General features: G+C 35.7%; 2 protein-coding genes and 1 pseudogene across 4 annotated transcripts; 2 read left to right on the top strand and 1 right to left on the bottom strand.

Annotated features, from left to right (window-relative positions):
* The first annotated feature begins 1,164 nt into the window (after positions 1-1,164).
* Positions 1,165-6,899, top strand: LOC18048741 (carbon catabolite repressor protein 4 homolog 3). Of its 2 annotated transcripts, none has more exons than XM_006440871.2 (13): positions 1,165-1,548; positions 1,650-1,813; positions 1,918-1,983; positions 2,063-2,115; positions 2,200-2,281; positions 2,597-2,683; positions 3,140-3,232; positions 3,334-3,366; positions 3,503-3,615; positions 4,841-4,952; positions 5,035-5,120; positions 5,197-5,281; positions 6,494-6,899. In XM_006440871.2, exons 1-13 carry the CDS (start codon positions 1,239-1,241, stop codon positions 6,602-6,604), a joined length of 1,395 nt encoding a protein of 464 aa, XP_006440934.1. In that variant the 5' UTR covers positions 1,165-1,238; the 3' UTR covers positions 6,605-6,899. The 2 variants fall into 2 exon arrangements, with proteins under 2 accessions (XP_006440934.1, XP_024044549.1); XM_024188781.1 differs by having other exon boundaries at positions 5,197-5,392.
* A 3,833-nt stretch (positions 6,900-10,732) lies between these two features.
* On the top strand, positions 10,733-15,634 carry LOC18048740 (lipase 3). 2 transcript variants are annotated; one of them, XM_006440869.2, is made up of 9 exons: positions 10,733-11,048; positions 11,238-11,411; positions 12,670-13,066; positions 13,188-13,471; positions 13,565-13,633; positions 13,715-13,771; positions 14,077-14,129; positions 14,228-14,303; positions 14,413-15,634. In XM_006440869.2, exons 1-9 carry the CDS (start codon positions 11,002-11,004, stop codon positions 15,350-15,352), a joined length of 2,097 nt encoding a protein of 698 aa, XP_006440932.1. In that variant the 5' UTR covers positions 10,733-11,001; the 3' UTR covers positions 15,353-15,634. The 2 variants fall into 2 exon arrangements, with proteins under 2 accessions (XP_006440932.1, XP_006440931.1); XM_006440868.2 differs by having other exon boundaries at positions 11,233-11,411.
* Positions 15,635-15,932: 298 nt separating this feature from the next.
* LOC18048670 lies at positions 15,933-18,304 on the bottom strand (annotated as a pseudogene).
* Positions 18,305-19,204: the final 900 nt, after the last annotated feature.

Genomic DNA, 19,204 nt, shown 5'->3' with positions numbered 1-19,204 from the left:
AAAAAAAGGGGGTTTTTTTTTTTCTCTTTCCCCTCCCTTACTCCACAAAAAAAAAAAAGAACCCCCCCAAACCCCCCCCCCCCCCCCCCCCCCCCCCCCCCCCCAACTGAATCACTTCGCTAATGCTGCAAATGGGGCTAAACGGAAGGTTACGAGGTTCCCATTAGTTAAGAATGGATTCATGAGGCTTCCAACACAATTAGGATCTTCTTTATCATTGATATCATCAAGCAAAGGTTCTCCATTCAGCATTTTCGTCGATGTATTTAATGTCAAGAACCAAGCCACACTCGGTGCAGATTCTGTCACCAGAGGTGAGATCTAACAACACAACGTCGGTGTTTGTCTTTGCACGCAAAGCAATAATCTATTTCATCCATTGCTAACGAAAACTGAAGCTTTCCGAGATGGGATTCTTTGGATTTTCCTTTGGTTTTCTGGCTTTCTGAGGGCCCTGCGGTTCAATATTTTTGCTGCTACGAATCATTGATTTGCTTCATGGGAGCTAGGCTATATTTATGGGGAACGAACCCTTATTCTGAGAGGACAAGGAGTTATTATGAGCATAGGATTTGTAAAACAGAATACACATTATATTATCAAACTTTCTAATGAACAAATATTTGTGTCCCAATTTTTGATCAGTAAGTAGAAGTTATTTATTTATTTTTTCTTTTTAGGTTATATTTATAAAATTAGTGTTTTTTTTTTAAATTAAAGACATCCGCTTACTTGTAGATTAAAAAGAGAAGTGGGGGGTAAAACATAAATTAATTTTTAACTTCTATTTTCTAAGATTCAAATTTACAATTACAGAAAACTGCTTGATTCTACAATAATTTTGTCTCATAAGTATCAATTTTTAAACGACAATATTCTTTTGTGTAAAACATATATGTCTTAGACGAATTACAGCATAATAAATTGTAAAAAATGAATAAATATACACTAAATCTAACCATCTGGCAATGTCTAAGCGATAACTCATAGGATATATTATCCTCACGCACCCTAGTCCCAACTCATGAATGTTATTAAAAAAATAAAATAAATAAAAAAGAGAGAAAAAATCGTTATAGTCCTGGTGGCATTTATCGTAATTTTCTCGACATAAACTAAATCTTCGTACATCGGTCATTTGACTTTTTGACTAGAGATAAAGTGATAATAAACTGTGCCGAAAAGAAAGTGTGGCGCCAAACATTCGGGAGAGAGAGTGGTTACTTGTGGATCAATCAATGAGGTCCGAAGCCACTTCCTCCTCTTCTTGGCTCGGCCGGATCCCACCAACGGCCACCTCCGCGCCGAGCGGCGGCTCCGGCAAGTGCCGGCACTTCATCTTCTTCTCCTCCTCCTGCTGCAAGACTACAAACACCATTTCCTGTGGCTTCAATGGTCCCACCACACATTCCTCATCATCATCGCCGTCAACTCGTTCGTACTGCCGTCGATGGTACAACCCTCTCCGACGTAAGCCGTTCGATGAGCCTTCTCCTGACGTCCTCCGCCACTGGATCGACGCTGATCCTAATCCAATTTCATCTCAAGGTATCCATTAAAAAAACAAAGAAATATTACTCTGGTATCTTTTTATAAATATTTTTAAAAAAAATATTTCATTATTTATATGTTATTGATTCATGATGTAGAGAGATTCTCGGTCGTGTCATATAACATATTGGGAGATAAAAATGCTTTCAAACATAGAGATTTATATCAAAATGTTCGGTATGAATACATGAAATGGAACCGTCGCAAAAGGTTAATATGCCAAGAGTTGATTGGATTGAACCCGGATATTATCTGTATGCAAGTAAGCTTTTTCTTTTTTAATTTATTTTATTTTATTGGGACTGGGATTTATGGAATTTCGATATGATTTTGAACTTTTGGGTGGTAATTATGTAATCTTGTTAGGAGGTGGACAGGTATTTTGATATTCTGAATGTTATGGAGAAAGCGGGATATGCTGGTTGTTACAAGGTTATAATTTTTCTCTTTGATGTCTATGTGTCCGAGTTCTTTTTGGCAAAATTCTAAATCAAATGTCTGCAAATGGCAGCGGCGCACTGGGGATAACGTTGATGGTTGTGCGATGTTTTGGAAAGCTGATAAGTGAGAGAGTTGTAATTCGTTAATTTTTGGTACTTGTAAATTGGATTGGTTATTCATATTTTATTGTTTCTTGGTATTTTCTAGGTTTCGGTTATTAGAGCAAACAAGCATTGAATTTAAAGAGTTTGGCCTTCGTGAAAATGTGGCACAACTTTCCGCTTTTGAGGTAGCAATTCATGTTATTTGCTTGTGTACTTGGTTTGCGAGCAATTATCAGTTAAGACTCATATTGCTAGAATGGCTAAAAGCCAAAGTATCTGAGCGATAGAAGAACGTTATATATTACAGTCTACAGAGTTCCGTTGACAACCCTGCTGATCATCAAGATACTGCCTCAATATTCAACTTAAGCAAACTATAGCTGCATTGCACCATAATTGTTGTAATCATAATTGAATGCCGACATGTTTTGATATATTCTTGTGAGTGGTTTACTGGAAAAGTTTTGTCCTTCATATCTAACTTCACCTTTTACAGGCAGATGCGCAACACAAAATCAAGAAGAGTACTGGTTGGTAACATACACGTTCTTTATAATCCAAACCGAGGGGAAGTGAAATTAGGTCAAGTAAGCATGTCTACACTTGAATGTATTTCTTATAACTGAAGTGCTTGCAATTATCAATTGTTGATTCAAGCTCTAGTAGGGGTTACTGAAGTTATGTGTTTTGCTTTGACATCATAGCGCCCTTACTGTAAAACTCATAAAATGTTCCAAGGATCCCACGTTATATCCTGAAACGATCACATTAAGATTTCGACATACTTAAAGGTTTTTTTCTAATTATATTTTTATGGGTAATGAAGTTAAATTATTTTTTGGGAGAGTAATATTATTTCAGATTGAGCAACAAATCCTACAGTATAAACTCACGTGTCATTTTCTTCGTCATGAATGCATGTTTCTTCTGTCCTCACTCTGTTTATCAGCAGCTTTACAAATGATTTTATCCAAAGGTCCATTAGATTTACTTCCTGTTGCATTATTTGGTCCCATTTAACATTGAGCTATTTGGCTTGTTAGATTTGTTTTCTTTCCTCAAGGGCACAAATCGTTGCAGAGAAATGGGGTAATATCCCTGTTGTGCTTGCTGGTGACTTCAATATCACTCCTCAAGTATGGTACCTAAAGTCATTTCTCTAACTAGATTACTTTGCTGTGGTGGAACAATGTTTCTTAAAATAATAAATTTGACTGCTTTTCTTGTTCTTTGACAGAGTGCAATTTACAAGTTCTTATCATCATCAGAGGTGAAATGCGTTAATTTATCTACTATGTGAAAGAATTGCATTATCTGCACCAACAGACTAATGAGCTGTATCACATATATATTTACCCTTTCACTCCATCTTGTTCTTTGAGATTACAATTTGTTTCTTTGCGCAGCTTAATATCAAGTCATATGACAGAAGAGACTTATCCGGTCAGAGAAGTTGTCATCTTGTTCAAGTTTTCAAGGTCAAAAAAGAAATTATCAATCCATTTGCTGTGATGGACAGGTATCTTTTAACTTTTCTGAGGATAACACATATACAATAGAACCTTATTAAATTAATACTCGATAGGACTTGGGGCAAATGTGATAAATTAATAATTCGATAAATTTATTAAAAATAAATTAAAAAAAGAATTTATTTTTCTATAGAACCCAACTAATTTATAATTAACTAATTTGAAACTAGATAAAAATGATGTCTTGATTTTCTTTGTTATACTAGCCTAATGCTTTATACATTTCATTGATCATTGTTGCTTTCTTTACACCTTTCGAATGAAAAGCCATTGGTTCATTCTATGTGCTATGTTAAAAGAAATAAGAGAGAGATCAACTTAATATACTGCCTCAAAAAGTCATCTCTGATAAGTTACCACGTAATTGTGATCCAACCATGCAATCTAGCAAAAGGGTTATCAAGTATTTGATTTACTCAATCAAGATCAAATCTGAATCATATTATATTTATATAGTTTGACAGAATCACTACATTCTTTAATTTTACTATCATACTTCATAAAAATTCCTATTATGAATGCGATATTATCTTTATAAATTAATAAACTATTAATTAATCAAAAAATTAATAATTTCCAAAGTTATTAATTTATCGATGTTCTACTGTACCTTTCTTTTCCCCATCAATTCCTGCATGCTCTAGTAGCTTGCATAATTAATATTTTGAAAAGTAGCCTGACTATAATTTCAATTAAGTTGGATTTAGTTGGGGTTTGGACTTGGACTAACTACATTTTTTTGGAAGGATGTTTCATGTTTCTTTTGATTTACTATATCTTCAATTTAGAATTTAGAAACTAAAACTGCTGTTACAAATTATCTTTTAACTTTGTTGCAGAGAGGACGTTATGACATTCTTTGATTTCATAGCTGTATGAAAAAACACTGAAAGTATATATCTATGTCATTTCATGTGCCATGAATTCAAATTCCACCATATTATAAATTTCTAGATTTGTTAAATTAGAATCATACATCTTAAACGTGTGAATTCTATGTATTGATGATGTTCCTAAAGTTATAACTAGTACTAGTTGTCTTAAAAAATATTTCTTTTAATGATTTTATGATATTTTATGATTTAATCTTTATTTATTTTGTTTATTAGAATGCTCATATCTGATGAGTAGTCGTCATTCACACCTCAAGCTCTCTTAAGTATTTTGTTTCTTTTCATTGCAATTACATCTCTAGTTCTCTTCTGATTTCAGACTCCTGCCCAATGGCTGGACAGATGAAGAGGTTAAAGTTGCAACTGGAAATGCTCAGTGTTATCTAGCCGTGCATCCACTGAAGCTTAACAGCTCCTATGCCTCGGTGAAGGTAAAGTAGATTTCCTGTCCTCTTTTGAGCCAATTCATTATCGCACCTTGGGATATTTCACGATTGAAATTCTTGTTTTCAGGGTTCCCCAAGAACAAGGGGCATCAATGGTGAACCATTGGCTACTTCATACCACTCAAAATTTTTTGGAACTGTTGACTACTTATGGTAAATGAATTCTGTGACAAGTTGTAACAATGATCATAACGGTTGTGATAGTTATAATGGTTTGTTCTGAATACAGGTACACGAAAGGCCTTGTACCTACCAGAGTTTTGGATACCCTTCCAGTTGATATTCTGAGAAGGACAGGTGGCCTTCCATGCAAGGTAAGAACAGTGGAGCGTGTTGGATTTGCTATATCATGCTGCATGACTCAGAAACTTCATGAAAGTGTTTCTGCATGGGATGACATCGTGCACTTCCAGGGGTTTCTAAAGGTTTTTGCTTCTACATTTCTTGCTAGATACTAGGCCAACCATGCAAATCAAAAGTCAAAACCTAGAAAGAAGATTTATTTTACTCTTTCATTAGGAAATCTCGTAGCAATTTCGTCATCAAACTATTTTTCCATTTATAACATAGTCTTTTTTAATATAAATTTGTTTTAAAAATAAGAAATTATCTTTGTATCATTTTTATTTTGTTATATGTACATCTACCCATAACAAAATTTAGACGTATTTTTTGCACCACCTTTGTTTTTAAACTTGTATCAATCAACTACTTTAACACTAACAAACAACCATTTCATTTGTTAATGAAATAAAATACTATTTTATTCTACAAAATTTTGAAAAATAATAAAATTACAATTGTAAAAATACCTCTAGCTTTAATAAAATAAATAAATCTCAAATCTGATATGTTAATTTTTTATAATTATAATTATAATTTCATTTAAAATTTTAATTTTAATTTTTTATAATTATAATTTCATTTAAAATTTTAATTTTAATTTTTTATAATTATAATTTCATTTAATTAGTATAGGAAAGTTTCTTAGCATTAAATATGGGGAAGTTTACAATAATTAGAGGGAGCTTTCTCTTCATGTTAATTTAATTACAAAAATTAAATGAAATTATAATCACAAGATGTTAATTTTTATAATTATAATAAAAATTATCATTTTAGATTTTGAGATTTATTTGTTTTATTGAATTTAGGGGTATTTTTATAATTATAATTTTTTATTTTTAAAAATTGTGGAATAAAATAATTTTTTAATTTATTTAAGGATAAAATAGTTATTTTCAATGTCAAAATAGTTGATTGATTCAAGTTGAGAAATAAAAGTGGTGTAAAAAATATGTTAAAATTTTATAATAGTTAGTTAGATGTACATATTACAAAATAAAGATAGTGTAGAGATAATTTTCCTAAAAATATTAACATGCTGTAAATGGGTTTTTGATAATTTAGAACATATTTGAGTCTGTTTATGCACAGATTGGACGGTGATCACGTGAACAATCTTGTATGTCCTAAACTGTTATAATAACTCAATCTCACACCCGGCTTCTCCTTTTTTTATGCAGAAACTGGGCAGTGATCACTTGGCCTTGGTTTCTGAGTTTGCATTTGCCGAAGCTATCAATGAATGCAATGACTATATGTCGACAAGCTCCGAGAAGATAGCGATGCACTGATGTACAATTGTGGACGATGACACCGGCCTGGCCGCCTGGCAGTTGATGTAGCAAACGTGGGCTTTTAAACTTATGAGTGGAAGTTGAATAACTTTTTCTTCCCAATAGTGGGATTTTTTCGGTCATCCTTTTGTGAAAAAATACACGTCTCCGCCTCTATTAGTCAGATCCACTACAAAATGTCAAAATTGGTAGGGACTGCTACGTGACATTTTTTTTTATTAAGTCGAAACAGAAACTTGAAAGGGACAATTACCTAACTTTTCCGTCTGAGCAAGTTCGTTAATAAAGATACTGTGATGCGTTGTTTTAACTTTTACGTAAGTAAATTAATAAATTAAAAGATAAAAAAATATAATTTTTAAATATTACAGCATAAAATATATTGTATTACTTGTTTTTATTATCTTATCCCTAATTTTAATATGATTAAGATCCCTGATTGAAATATTTTTAATACATATAGATACCCACCCACCCCCTAAATCTTATTGACAATTGATTGGGTTCTAATTGAAAAAAAAAATTGATTTAACAAAAAAAAATTGGTTTATTAATTTGCACAATCTATGTGACATTCACATAAAATATAGCTTTTGAATAGCAATACAGATGTCGGTAACAATCAAATGATTGATTTTTATTTATTTAATATGTGATTGATTTTTATTTATTTAATATATAATCTTGGGCCCATTGTAAATTAACAAGAAAATTAATCAAAAATTCATTTTATGTATTAACATCATATTTATTGTTAGGCTGAGAATTGATAAATAGTCGAACCAAGATTATATATTAAATAGTAAAAAGTTACACACGCAAAGTGATAAATAGTAAAAAACTCATTATAACTCATTATTTATTATTTATCACTTTGCATGTGTGGCTGAGATTCGTACTCTACCATAAGTGAACTCCAACATAGTCGATAGGGGGTGGGCACGGTTCGGTTCGGATCGAAATTAAGCATAACCGATTTAAATCGGTTATTTTATAAAAAGAACCGAATAAGAACCGAATTCAATAAGAACCGAACTCAAATAGATCTTTTTAAATCGGTTCGGTTCGATTTTTTCGGTTCTTGACCTATTTTGAATTTCTAAATTTTTATCCCATTCGGCCTCATGAATGTCATAATTTTTTTCAATAATTAATTCATCCTAATTTCATTAGAAATATTAACAATAAATACAAAGTATTCAAAACACATTTTATCACTAATATCTTACTAACTACTAATAAGATACTCATTACTCACAAAATATGAGATATTAAGATTTCAAAATACATAACCAAACTCCAATACTCCATCTACATAAACATAATGTTGTAAAGACAAATAAAAATAACAACAAAGATTCGGTTCTTTGGTTCGGTTTTTTTATAAATAATATATTTCGGTTTTTTCAAAAATTAAAACCGAACCGTCGGTTCGGTTCTGTTTTTTTAAGAATACGGTTTTTTTGCCCAGTCCTAATAGTCGAACCCTTATTGTTATGATATTATTTACGTGTTTTATATTATTAGTGAGATAAATTTTTGTATAAGCTCCATTTAAATAAATTGATGTAACATATTAAATAATTATTAATTTATTTATTATTTTTGTGTTTGGTTAAATTTGAGAGACATGTGATGATGTCAATTGTTAAGTACATAATTATCTTAAGTAAACATCATGTAATCGTAATATAAAAAATAAAACTAGTTTGGGATTACATGATTTGGGATTCTCGGTTACACATGATTTGGGTTGCTACCTTGTAATGCCTTTATTACATTCGCGTGTGACTAAAGCTACTTACCAATCGATTTTAGACAAGGTGGACATGCGGCTCACTGGATGGAATGCGGCTCATTTATCCTTTGCTGGTCGAGTCACTTTGGCTCAATCGGTTATTCAAGCAATGCCTATTTATACTATGCAAACAACCTTGCTTCCTTCTTCAGTGTGGAATAGAATTGATAAATCCTGTCGTCGTTTTATTTGGGATGGCAATTCGAAGACTCCTAAAATGAGCATAGTGGGTTGGGACAAAGTATGCTTGCCAAAGAATCATGGTGGCCTGGGTTTTAAAAAATTAGAGGCGATGAACCAGGCTCTATTGATGAAGATTAATTGGGGAGTTATTTCTAACTCGGATAAATGGTGGGTGAAGGTTATTTGCTCTAAATATGGCCTGGATATTGGTAAATTACCGCTTTCCCTTCATGACAAACCAGGGTCAAGAATATGGATGGCTATAAGGAAAACATGGGTAGCAACGGTGCATGGGGCTCGTTGGTCCATCTGTAATGGTGCTCGAGTTCGATTCTGGTTGGATTGCTGGGTGACGAAGCATGAACCTTTGATAAGTTTAGCCCTCAACCGATTCCTTATGATCTTGTTAATGCAACTATGAGTGCGTTTGTTAACGATCATGGTGGCTGGAGATGGTCCAATTTTGAACACTTGCTGCCAAGCTTTATTCTCATGCAAATTGCATCGGTCATGCCTCATGCTCCTCATCTTGGCCCTGATCGAATATATTGGTGTTTTGACCTAAGAGGCTTGTTCACCGTCCGCTCAGCATATGCTTCTATTTGTCATCAAAATAGCCACACTCAATATCAAGTTTGGAAATTACCATGGTCTTGAAAGGGACCTCAATCTGTCTGCCTATTTATATGGCAGCTTTTGCATGGGAAATTGAAGATTGCAGTGAGCTAGCAAAGCGTCACATTCCAGTTTCTAATGTCTGTGATAGATGTGGAGTTTCGGCTGAGGATATTCTTCATGTTTTACGGGATTGTTGCTGTATCAAGAGGACATGGATTCAGCTTGTACTAGTTTGTAATCACTACACTTTCTTTCACTCTAGCTTACGAGACTGGCTTGTTGCGAATCTCCATAACAAGTGGAAGATTGTGTGTAATGTCCCTTGGGAGTGTATTTTTGGTGTGGCTGTTTGGAGGTTATGGATATGGAGGAACCACTTCATCTTTGGTGGGGAGCTTGTGGACAACACAACAATTTATTTGGATATTATGGCTAGAGCTAATGAAATTCAAAGAGTAAATAACCCCCATATCAGTCAGCAACCGAGGCGTAAGGAGATGTTTATTGGCTGGTCGCCTCCTCCATGGCCATGGTGCAAATTGAACACGGATGGCTCCTATAAAAATGCAAGGGATGCAGGAGCTGGTGGTATCCTTCGGGATTCGTTTGGCTATTGGATCTTAGGTTTTTGTATGAAAATTAAGGAAAGTTCAGTGACTGTGGCTGAACTTTAGGGGCTTTATCAAGGCTTAATTCTTGCCTGGAACGCTGGCATCAGACGTCTCTTGGTGGAAGTGGATAGCAGTTGTGTTGCTCAGATGATCTCTAAGTAGGCGGCTATGACTAATGCTTTCTATGCTTTAGTTGTTGCTATCCGAGAATTATTAAGCAAAAATTGACAAGTTTCTATCACTCACATCTATTGTGAAGCGAATTCTGCTGCGGACTTCATGGCTAATATGGCCCATTCAGTTCCTTTTGGTTTATACTTGTTCCCTAACCCGCCTGTGGGTATTTATTCTATTATTTCACAAGACATGTTTGGGGTTACTCAACCCCATCTTGTTCCTATCTAGCTCTCTCTGAAGAGCCCCCTTTAATAAAAAAAAAAAAGGTTTATGTTTATTGACTTTGAACAAAAATAGTTGAAGTGTTAATAAACACGTTAACTAAAATCATTAACATATAAAATTTTTTGGGAATATTGTAAAATAGGTAAAATTACTTATCAATGTAAGCCATCCAAATAAAAACAAAGAGAAAAGAATTAAAGGAAAAAAAAACTACTTTTAAAAGAATACCACAAGAGTGGAGCATTCTCCTTTCGGGTGGATGAAACCGACCACTTTGTCCCTACCGAAAGTTACAATACACAGTCAATTCCATTGCCATATCATCTACTATTAATCAAACGTCGGACCACCGACAGCATCACAACCGTCCAATTATATGCCGGCCACTCACCGGCGCTCGCTCATCTTCAACCACGTGGAAACACAAACTTCTAACGTGTACCCCCAATCCACACACTGTGGCTAACAACATGACACATATAAGTCCTCCCAATAATCGATTTCCACGTGCAAATACCTTCTCATGAGCAAAAAACCAACTGCAAATTGATTCTCCAAACTTTCAACGTACGCAAAGAACCGGCGTCGCCTTTTCCTCCTCGTCTTTAAATTCGTTCTTTTGTTTTATTTTTAACTTTTATCCAATTCCTAATATCTCTGTCTACAAAATTTTCGCTTCCATTTTGGCAATTCACTTACTATTTCATTTTTCATTTTCCATTTTCTCACAACAATTTCTAAAATCAGATTGAAACTAAACATTTTTTTCCCCAAAAACGAAAATGATGATGCAGCGATTCGTCGACGGCGTCCTCGCTGTCGCCAAAGAGTAAGTTCTATCATTTTTCTTCATATTGCATGTTCGTTTAATAATTGCTGGATTCATTCATCTGATTCAAACTGATTCTATAACATAATAATAACAGTAATAATTGAATCTTTTTAATTAATTTTATGTTACAAAATGAATAATTTCTGTTACAAAATGATCATATTTTGTTGTTGGTTTTTAGTGCAGGTCAGTGAAGACGTTCACTTACGAGTCATTAAACAACATTGTGAGGCTAATCAATGGAATTTCGGCGCTTTTACTGGCTATTTTACCGGGGAAAGCTATTATTCTTGAAGGCATTCATGGCTGGGAGCTCCGGCCGACTTTCGGCGGCCCTCGATTCCCCCGATGGATGGAGCAGTAAGTTGATCCTTGTATATAATATGTCATGATTTATGCATTTTTTAGTGAAGCTTTATTTTGGATTTGTGTAATCAATTTGTAAATGCTCGGAAATGATTTTTTGAATGATTGGCACGTTATAGATTATGGTTTTTATACGGGAGATTTAGGACTATCATCTTGAATTGCTAAATAAAATTGAAGTTGTTGCATGGTGATCTATTATGATGGAGAATATAATTAGTCTTAGAGCCAACTGAGGCACAAGCCTCTGAATCTTTAGAATCATTGAAGGGTATGTTTCGGGTTTGGAGTTGGCTTCTTATCTGCAGTCATTGTTGAACAGAGTATTGGCTGTCGGATATTAGATGCCTTGAGTAAGTGGTATGTTAACAAAACTAAGCAGACCCCAACTAGAAGTTTACTTGCATGGAAGTGGGTAGCAATTTTGGCATTTGTATACCATTGCGGATTCAAGTGTTTTTTTTTTTTTTTTGGGCAAAGGATGGTTTTACGTCCCATCTTATTAGATACTCCTACATGGTTAATTACTATAGTTTTGAGTACATCCTAATAATTCTATTAGCCTTTTGTTCTTTATAGATTTGATTTTTCAATCCCATTCTGACATTTTTTTCAGACATTAACATCTTGGAAGTGATAATCGTTGGAATGACGACATAACAATGTCTCCTATAGCTGTTTAGCTGAAATTTGTTCTATCGCTGTTTGTTTTTGTATAAAATGCCTACTTAAACATCCATCTGCTTACTTGAATTTCTCTTTGAAGCTCAGTCATCGATGAATTATTGCTGTGATGTTCATTAGGTTTCATTTCAATGGAATCTTTTTTTTAATGCTTTTACGAAGAAATACCTTTGACATGTCACCATTGTGTTCTTTCCCTTGGATTGTTCATAGTGAATAAAAATTTTTTGCCAGTTTTATGATAATCTCAAGCTCTTTAGTGATTTCTACTTCAAAATACCATGTATTGATTTATTTCTGGATAACCTCGACAGTAGACACTATGGCTATTTTCTCTGTGAGAGAAGAGTGAGTTGAGCATGATAAACTTGTCTGTCTAGTATTGTTTCACGTTGTTTTTCTTCCTTTTTTTTTTTTTTTTGCACACTTCCTTTCTAGAATTATAGTTTAGGCAAACCAATCATGATCTCCCGTCTTTCTTCAATTTCCATTTTGTTGGTGCTTAATGAATCCATTTTGATTCAATTTTTTTGTGGTTTTTGATATTTCCACTGCTTGATGATGATAGTGGTGTGTCCTCGTTCAACCGGTTCGTTCATGAGCTTTCTGTGGATTCTGAACCTTCAAGTATGGATTACTCTTCTGGAGAAGAAGAAGATATTGATGGAATAACTCCTGCATCACCATCATCGAACTGTTCACGAGTCTCCAGGGCAAGTAGTTTCACCAAGTATGAAAGGCATCGGACTGGGTGGATCATAAGCATACTTTCATGGATTTTGTTTCCCGCAAAATTTCTGCTTGGAATACCATTTTATATTGGCCGTTTGTCCTGTACTAGGGGATCAAAAGCTCCTTCTACATGCCACAGGCCTTTTCAGTTGCATTCCTCTATTAGGAGAGTCCATACCACCAAGGATCATGTTGTTCACTGCACTACTGACAGGAGACGTGGAGTGATCGAGGTTTGTTTAGTAACTTACGTAAATCTCTCTTCTTCCACCACTGCATCTGGTTGTGTGTGCACAATCATTACTTCTCTAACATCTTTCTTTCCTTGCTCATTTGTGTTGTCATGTCGACCAGGACCTTCATCTAGCGATTGAGATCTTCATAGAAACTATATTTGATTTTTTTCACAAGGCTGCACATTTTCTTCTTTCCCCATCTGAAGCTTTGAGAATGTCATGGAGATGGTTTTCATCTGACAAAAATGACACTGAAGTTATTCATCGCGATGTTTATGATGCCTCAGTGCACACAGATACCCTTGGTGAGAATGATCCGTCTGTTTCAGAAAGGAAATCTACTTTTCATCATGTTATGAATACAGATGCTCGTACATGCCAAGATGTTATTACAGAGCTTGGGTAGGGACAATGCTTCTGTTGGCTGCTAATTCATGTTTGTTCATGGAATTTTGATCATGACAAATACATTTCTAACTCTTTTACCTCTTTTAGTTATCCATATGAGGCTATTCGTGTGGAAACTTCTGATGGATATGTTCTTCTGTTGGAAAGAATTCCCAGGTATGGTTGGTTTTCTTTTCTGTCAAATTATAAACTTTTCTGGACTCATGATGTCTGATGCTCTGCGGCACCATTTTACAGACGCGACGCACGGAAGGCTGTTTATCTTCAGCATGGAATTTTGGATTCATCTATGGGGTGGGTTATACCTCTTTTTTTTTTTCAAAAAAAAATCTTTTTCTCTTAATTATGATGCGTACATGAGATGGATCTAGTCTCTTGAAATTGTGGAATAAAAAAGCTTTACATGTATCTAAAGGCAGACTGAACAAATTACCCATATTCCATTGTCTTTCTAACTCACTGAATTTAGACCATAAGAGTCATACTATGTCGATTTGGTGCTCATCCAGATGTCTGATGCCTGTTTTCTTATGAGTTAATTTGATGCTTTACTTCTGATATTTTACTTTTGGCTTCTTATGAGTGGATTCCATTTTCAGGTGGGTGTCTAATGGGGTTGTTGGATCCCCAGCATTTGCAGCCTATGATCAAGGTTTGCTATGAATCTTTTTAGAATATTTACTCCAATTCTACGCGAATCACTTTTCATCTGCTTATTATTATTTTTTTTTCCTTCTTCTTTTCCTGCAGGGTATGATGTTTTCCTTGGGAATTTTCGTGGTTTGGTTTCTAGGGAGCATGTTAACAAAGACATTTCCTCAAGACGGTTAGTGCTTTCCAGAAACTCTAGTTTAATAACTTCCAATTCAGACACACACCCATAAAAAAATGATAGTTAGGTAATATAATGGTCTTTAACTGAAGTAATAATGCAGATATTGGAAGTACTCCATCAATGAGCATGGGACTGAGGATATTCCAGCCATGATAGAAAAGATTCATGAGATTAAAACTTCAGAACTGAAGATAAGTCAACCTGATGTCAAGGAAGAAATAAATGAGGCTCAGCCTTACAAACTTTGTGCAATCTGTCATAGCTTGGGGGGAGCTGCTATATTGATGTACGTTATAACGTGCCGGATTGAAGAGAAGCCCCATAGACTATCACGGTTAATTTTATTATCTCCAGCTGGTTTTCATGATGATTCCACGCTAGTTTTTACGGTGGCAGAGTACTTGTTCCTTGTTTCTGCTCCAATTCTGGCTTACATAGTGCCAGCCTTCTACATACCGACCAAATTCTTCCGTATGCTGCTGAACAAGTTGGCTCGAGACTTCCATAACTACCCGGCAGTTGGAGGACTGGTTCAAACTCTAATGAGTTATGTTGTTGGTGGCGACAGCTCAAATTGGGTTGGTGTGCTGGGGTTGCCACACTACAACATGAATGACATGCCAGGAGTTTCATTCCGTGTGGCTCACCACCTTGCACAAATGAAGCATACTGGAAAGTTTAGAATGTTTGATTATGGCAGTGTACGCGAAAACATGGAGGTGTATGGTTCTCCTGAGCCAGTGGATTTGGGTGAATACTACAGATTTATTGATATTCCAGTTGATCTGGTTGCTGGCCGTAAGGACAAGGTAATTCGGCCTTCAATGGTAAGGAAGCACTACAGGTTGATGAAGGATTCGGGTGTCGATGTATCATACAACGAGTTTGAGTATGCCCACCTGGACTTCACATTTTCTCACCGGGAGGAACTCTTAGCTTATGTAATGTCACGTTTGCTTCTTGTGGAACCTGATCCAAAGAGGCAAGTCAGTCAGAAGGCCTTGAAGTTGAAAAAGAAAGAACAGATTGAATCTTCTTGACTGTGCAATCCTTTTGCTTCTAAGATTTGATTTTGTATTTCCAGATTCACCTGATTGCTGTTGTACATGATTTAGTAGAGCAGATGTCGTTCACTAGTATGTAATTAATGATAGAGCCGGGGTACGTTCCCGTTGTTTTTCTTCCGGGATAGGCAGTGTATCTCCCATATAGAGTGCTGTACTTGAAAATTGTATACTAGATATGAGAGCGCAAGGTAATATTGATTGTGTTGTCTGTAATTCTGTAATTTTAAATACAAAAAGATGTTCTTGCATTGCTAATGCCGAGTACCGATGCATTCAAAAGTGAACTTTTCCTTATAATTTGATTGAAGTAGCTGTAAGTAGACTAGTTAATTTTCTAGCATTCAGATCTGATGTAGTTTTTATCACTTGATGGACTACGATCGGTTCTTCGTTTACTATGCTTTTTATCCTTTTTTTTTATCATGGTGATTCTTCAATACGTGCTCGATCATTATTCAGAATCATAAAAAAAAAATAAAAAAAATTGATCATTTGATAAATGAAAAGGAACATATTTGCAATTTTATTCCTAAAGCTAACTGAACACAAAAATTCAATCAATCAATCATAGAGATCGCCGTATCCATCTCCGTTGGCAAAGGATGACACTGGAATCAAATTATTGGCAGCTGCTGATGATCCGAAGCCCCTGGACTGTTGCAATGTATTAGCAAAAGCCTGGTACTTGCGTACATCAGAGTCGCTTACACTTCTTCGAGCATACTTCATTGATTCCTCAAAGTGCTCCTTTTTAATTTCGGCCACTTCACCTGCAGCAGCTTCAGGATTTTCCCTTTGCCCTTTCTTGATATCCTTCTCAATCTCTTCTCTGATTGCACACTTGCAAGCCCTTTGACATATTTCAGTGATGTCAGCTCCACTGAATCCATGTGTATACTTTGCAATAGCTTTCAAGTCGACGTCTTTTGAGACGGGAGACTTTCTTAGACATGACTTGAAAATTTGCAGCCTTGAATGCTCATCTGGCAGTGGTATGTATATCAATTGATCGAGGCGCCCCGGCCTTAGAAGTGCAGGGTCTATCATATCAGGCCTGTTGGTTGCCCCTATCACAAAGACTGTTTTCTTGGCTGACAAGCCATCCATTTCAGTCAGAAGCTGATTCACTATTCTATCCACGCCGCCACCATCTCCAACACTGCTTCCTCTTTGGATGGCAATGGAATCCAGCTCGTCAAAGAATAGAACACATGGGGCAGACTGACGAGCTTTGTCGAAAACATCCCTAACATTGGCTTCACTCTCACCAAACCACATTGTGAGGAGCTCAGGACCCTTGATGCTGATGAAATTGGCTTGACATTCGTTAGCAATGGCCTTTGCCAGCAAAGTTTTGCCGCAACCAGGAGGGCCATAAAAGAGAACACCTCTTGAAGGTGACATGCCAAATTTTTCGAACATTTCAGGATGCTCCACCGGATACTGAACAGTCTCTTGAAGCTCCCTCTTGACTGTATCAAGGCCACCGATGTCTGCCCATCTAACATTCGGTACTTCAACAGCAATTTCGCGCAGAGCTGAAGGGCTGGTGATTGCAACAGCAGCGTTCAAGTTCTCATTTGTTACATACATGGAGCTGAGAACCTCAGCATCGATAGTGTCTTCTTCTAAATCAATCAGATCCATCTTCTCTCGGATGCATTGCATTGCACCTTCAGTGCAGAGAGCTGCAAGATCTGCACCCACAAAACCATGTGTCTCCCTGGCCACCGTTTCCAAATTAACATCCTCTGCAAGCTTCATGTTCTTAGTATGAATTCGAAGAACCTCAAGGCGACCAACTTCATCTGGAACACCAATATCTATTTCCTTGTCAAACCTGCCAGATCTTCTCAAAGCAGGGTCAATGCTGTTAGGCCGATTTGTTGCTCCAATAACCATCACATGTGCTCGAGATTTCATCCCATCCATAAGTGTCAATAGCTGAGAAACAATCCTTTTCTCAACTTCACCATGTGTCTTCTCACGTTTAGGAGCAATAGAGTCAATCTCATCAATAAATATAATCGAAGGAGCATTCTTTTCGGCTACATTGAATGCTTCCCTCAGATTACTCTCACTCTCACCAGCCATCTTAGACATAATCTCTGGCCCGTTGATACAGAGGAAATAGCATCCTGTCTCATTAGCAATAGCTCTTGCTAACAAAGTCTTTCCTGTACCAGGTGGTCCATGGAGCAAAATCCCTTTAGGTGGCTTAACACCAAGAGCCTTAAAAATCTGAGGATGCCTTAATGGTAACTCCACCACCTCTCTAATTTGTCCCAGTTGTTTCCTCACACCGCCCACATCTTCATAACCAACGTCATCAAGCCTATCTTCATCTTCTCTTTTCAGAGGCTCCCCCTCGCAAAAGATTTCAGTCTTTGGCGTAATATGACAGTACTCCCCAGGTTCAGTGTCAACAACCTTAAACTTAACACTCCTCATTCCTCCCCTTACAAGAAAAAGATCCCCTTTCCTCACAGGACGATAATGTCCAAGAAAATAAGGCTTCAAATAAACATCGAAAAGATTCCCAGTAATGCCTTCAATGGTATCGTGAAGAGGCAGGACATGCATCTTCGTTGCATTCACAACATCATTGCAAATTTTCACAGAAACTAAGTCTCCGAGCCTCAGTCTCAGATTTGATCTCACCACCTTATTCATTCTGATTTTACTTGCGTCGCAAGTATCATCATCAACTGCCGTACATATTGTATCCCTTCTTCTCTTTCCTTTGATTAAGATGGTGTCGTATTTGAATATATCAAGCTTCTCCATTGTTAAAGGATGCAGGCCAACCACAGAATTGTCATCTTGAAGAGCTTCCTCAACAATCAACCTATTCGGTGATTTTGCTTTTCTGAACTCCAATCTATCATCATCAGCAGAGACTTTAGTGCTCATCATTGAATTGAAAGCCAGAGAAATATAATTTTTTTTTTCATGTATTGTGATTACGTTACGTGGTGCTGAATTTATAGTAGTTGCATGTTAAATTTTTCCGAATTGTAGTGGGAATCCTTTCTAATATCCTTCGGGACTTAGGAAGTTACTTATACTTAAACTTTACAGTAGTTTCCTAATTATTTTAAAAATTAATAAAGAATTTAGGAAGTTATGTATATTTAAACTTTACAGCGGTTTCCTAATTATTTTAGAAATTAATAATGCTCATAAATTTGATATGTTTTAACGACTTAAACTGAATTTCTAAAGCTAGGCCGAGTTACATAAGATAAAGAAGATAAAATAAACTTTTATGGTGTGTAACGGTGTAAGCGAAATCTTTAGATTTGGAAGTTATTATCAAGAGGCAAGAACGTGATGCTCTTTCCTTTGAAAGATACTAAATAAACCATTAGAAACAATCTCTTGTTTGTTAATATTATGAGTAATACTAGAGCCACAACGTAATGAGCCTGTCTAATAATGATAAGTCATGTGGTAGAGCTCTGAGTCCCTATAATGGGACTATTGGTGGATCATATTATTTAAAAAGCCAGTGTATCACATCATTAGACAAACTTACCACCTTAGCATAAATTCGAGAATTTAGTCAATCTAAGATAATTTGAAAATTCTTCCACAATGGCATTGTTACTTGCCCTAATTATGACCATGATATTAATTACTTGTCCTATCATATTTACATATTATAGTACAGGCAGTAATTCTTGCCGTATATTTGATTTTATCTCATAATCTTCTTGACTCTGGATGAGAATGAGCTTTTAAGAATTGGTACATTCTTTTCTTTTTCTGGATTTTGCCTTACAATATCATCCACCGTAACAATGTACATGCAAGAAGTGGAGG

The sequence above is a fragment of the Citrus clementina genome, unplaced genomic scaffold (genome assembly GCF_000493195.1).
Source record: "Citrus clementina cultivar Clemenules unplaced genomic scaffold, Citrus_clementina_v1.0 scaffold_3, whole genome shotgun sequence".
Lineage (NCBI taxonomy): Eukaryota > Viridiplantae > Streptophyta > Magnoliopsida > Sapindales > Rutaceae > Citrus > Citrus x clementina.
The sequence above is the reverse complement of the archived record's forward strand: the minus strand, read 5'-3'. Positions and strand labels throughout refer to the sequence as shown.

Coding starts and splice junctions, on each gene's coding strand:
- LOC18048741 (XM_024188781.1), top strand. CDS start 1,239: ATGAGGTCCGAAGCCACTTCCTCCTCTTCTTGGCTCGGCCGGATCCCA. Junction 3,616..4,840: donor CCATTTGCTGTGATGGACAG/GTATCTTTTAAC, acceptor TTCTGATTTCAG/ACTCCTGCCCAATGGCTGGA. Junction 4,953..5,034: donor GCTCCTATGCCTCGGTGAAG/GTAAAGTAGATT, acceptor TCTTGTTTTCAG/GGTTCCCCAAGAACAAGGGG.
- LOC18048740 (XM_006440869.2), top strand. CDS start 11,002: ATGATGATGCAGCGATTCGTCGACGGCGTCCTCGCTGTCGCCAAAGA. Junction 13,472..13,564: donor GATGTTATTACAGAGCTTGG/GTAGGGACAATG, acceptor TACCTCTTTTAG/TTATCCATATGAGGCTATTC. Junction 13,634..13,714: donor CTGTTGGAAAGAATTCCCAG/GTATGGTTGGTT, acceptor ACCATTTTACAG/ACGCGACGCACGGAAGGCTG.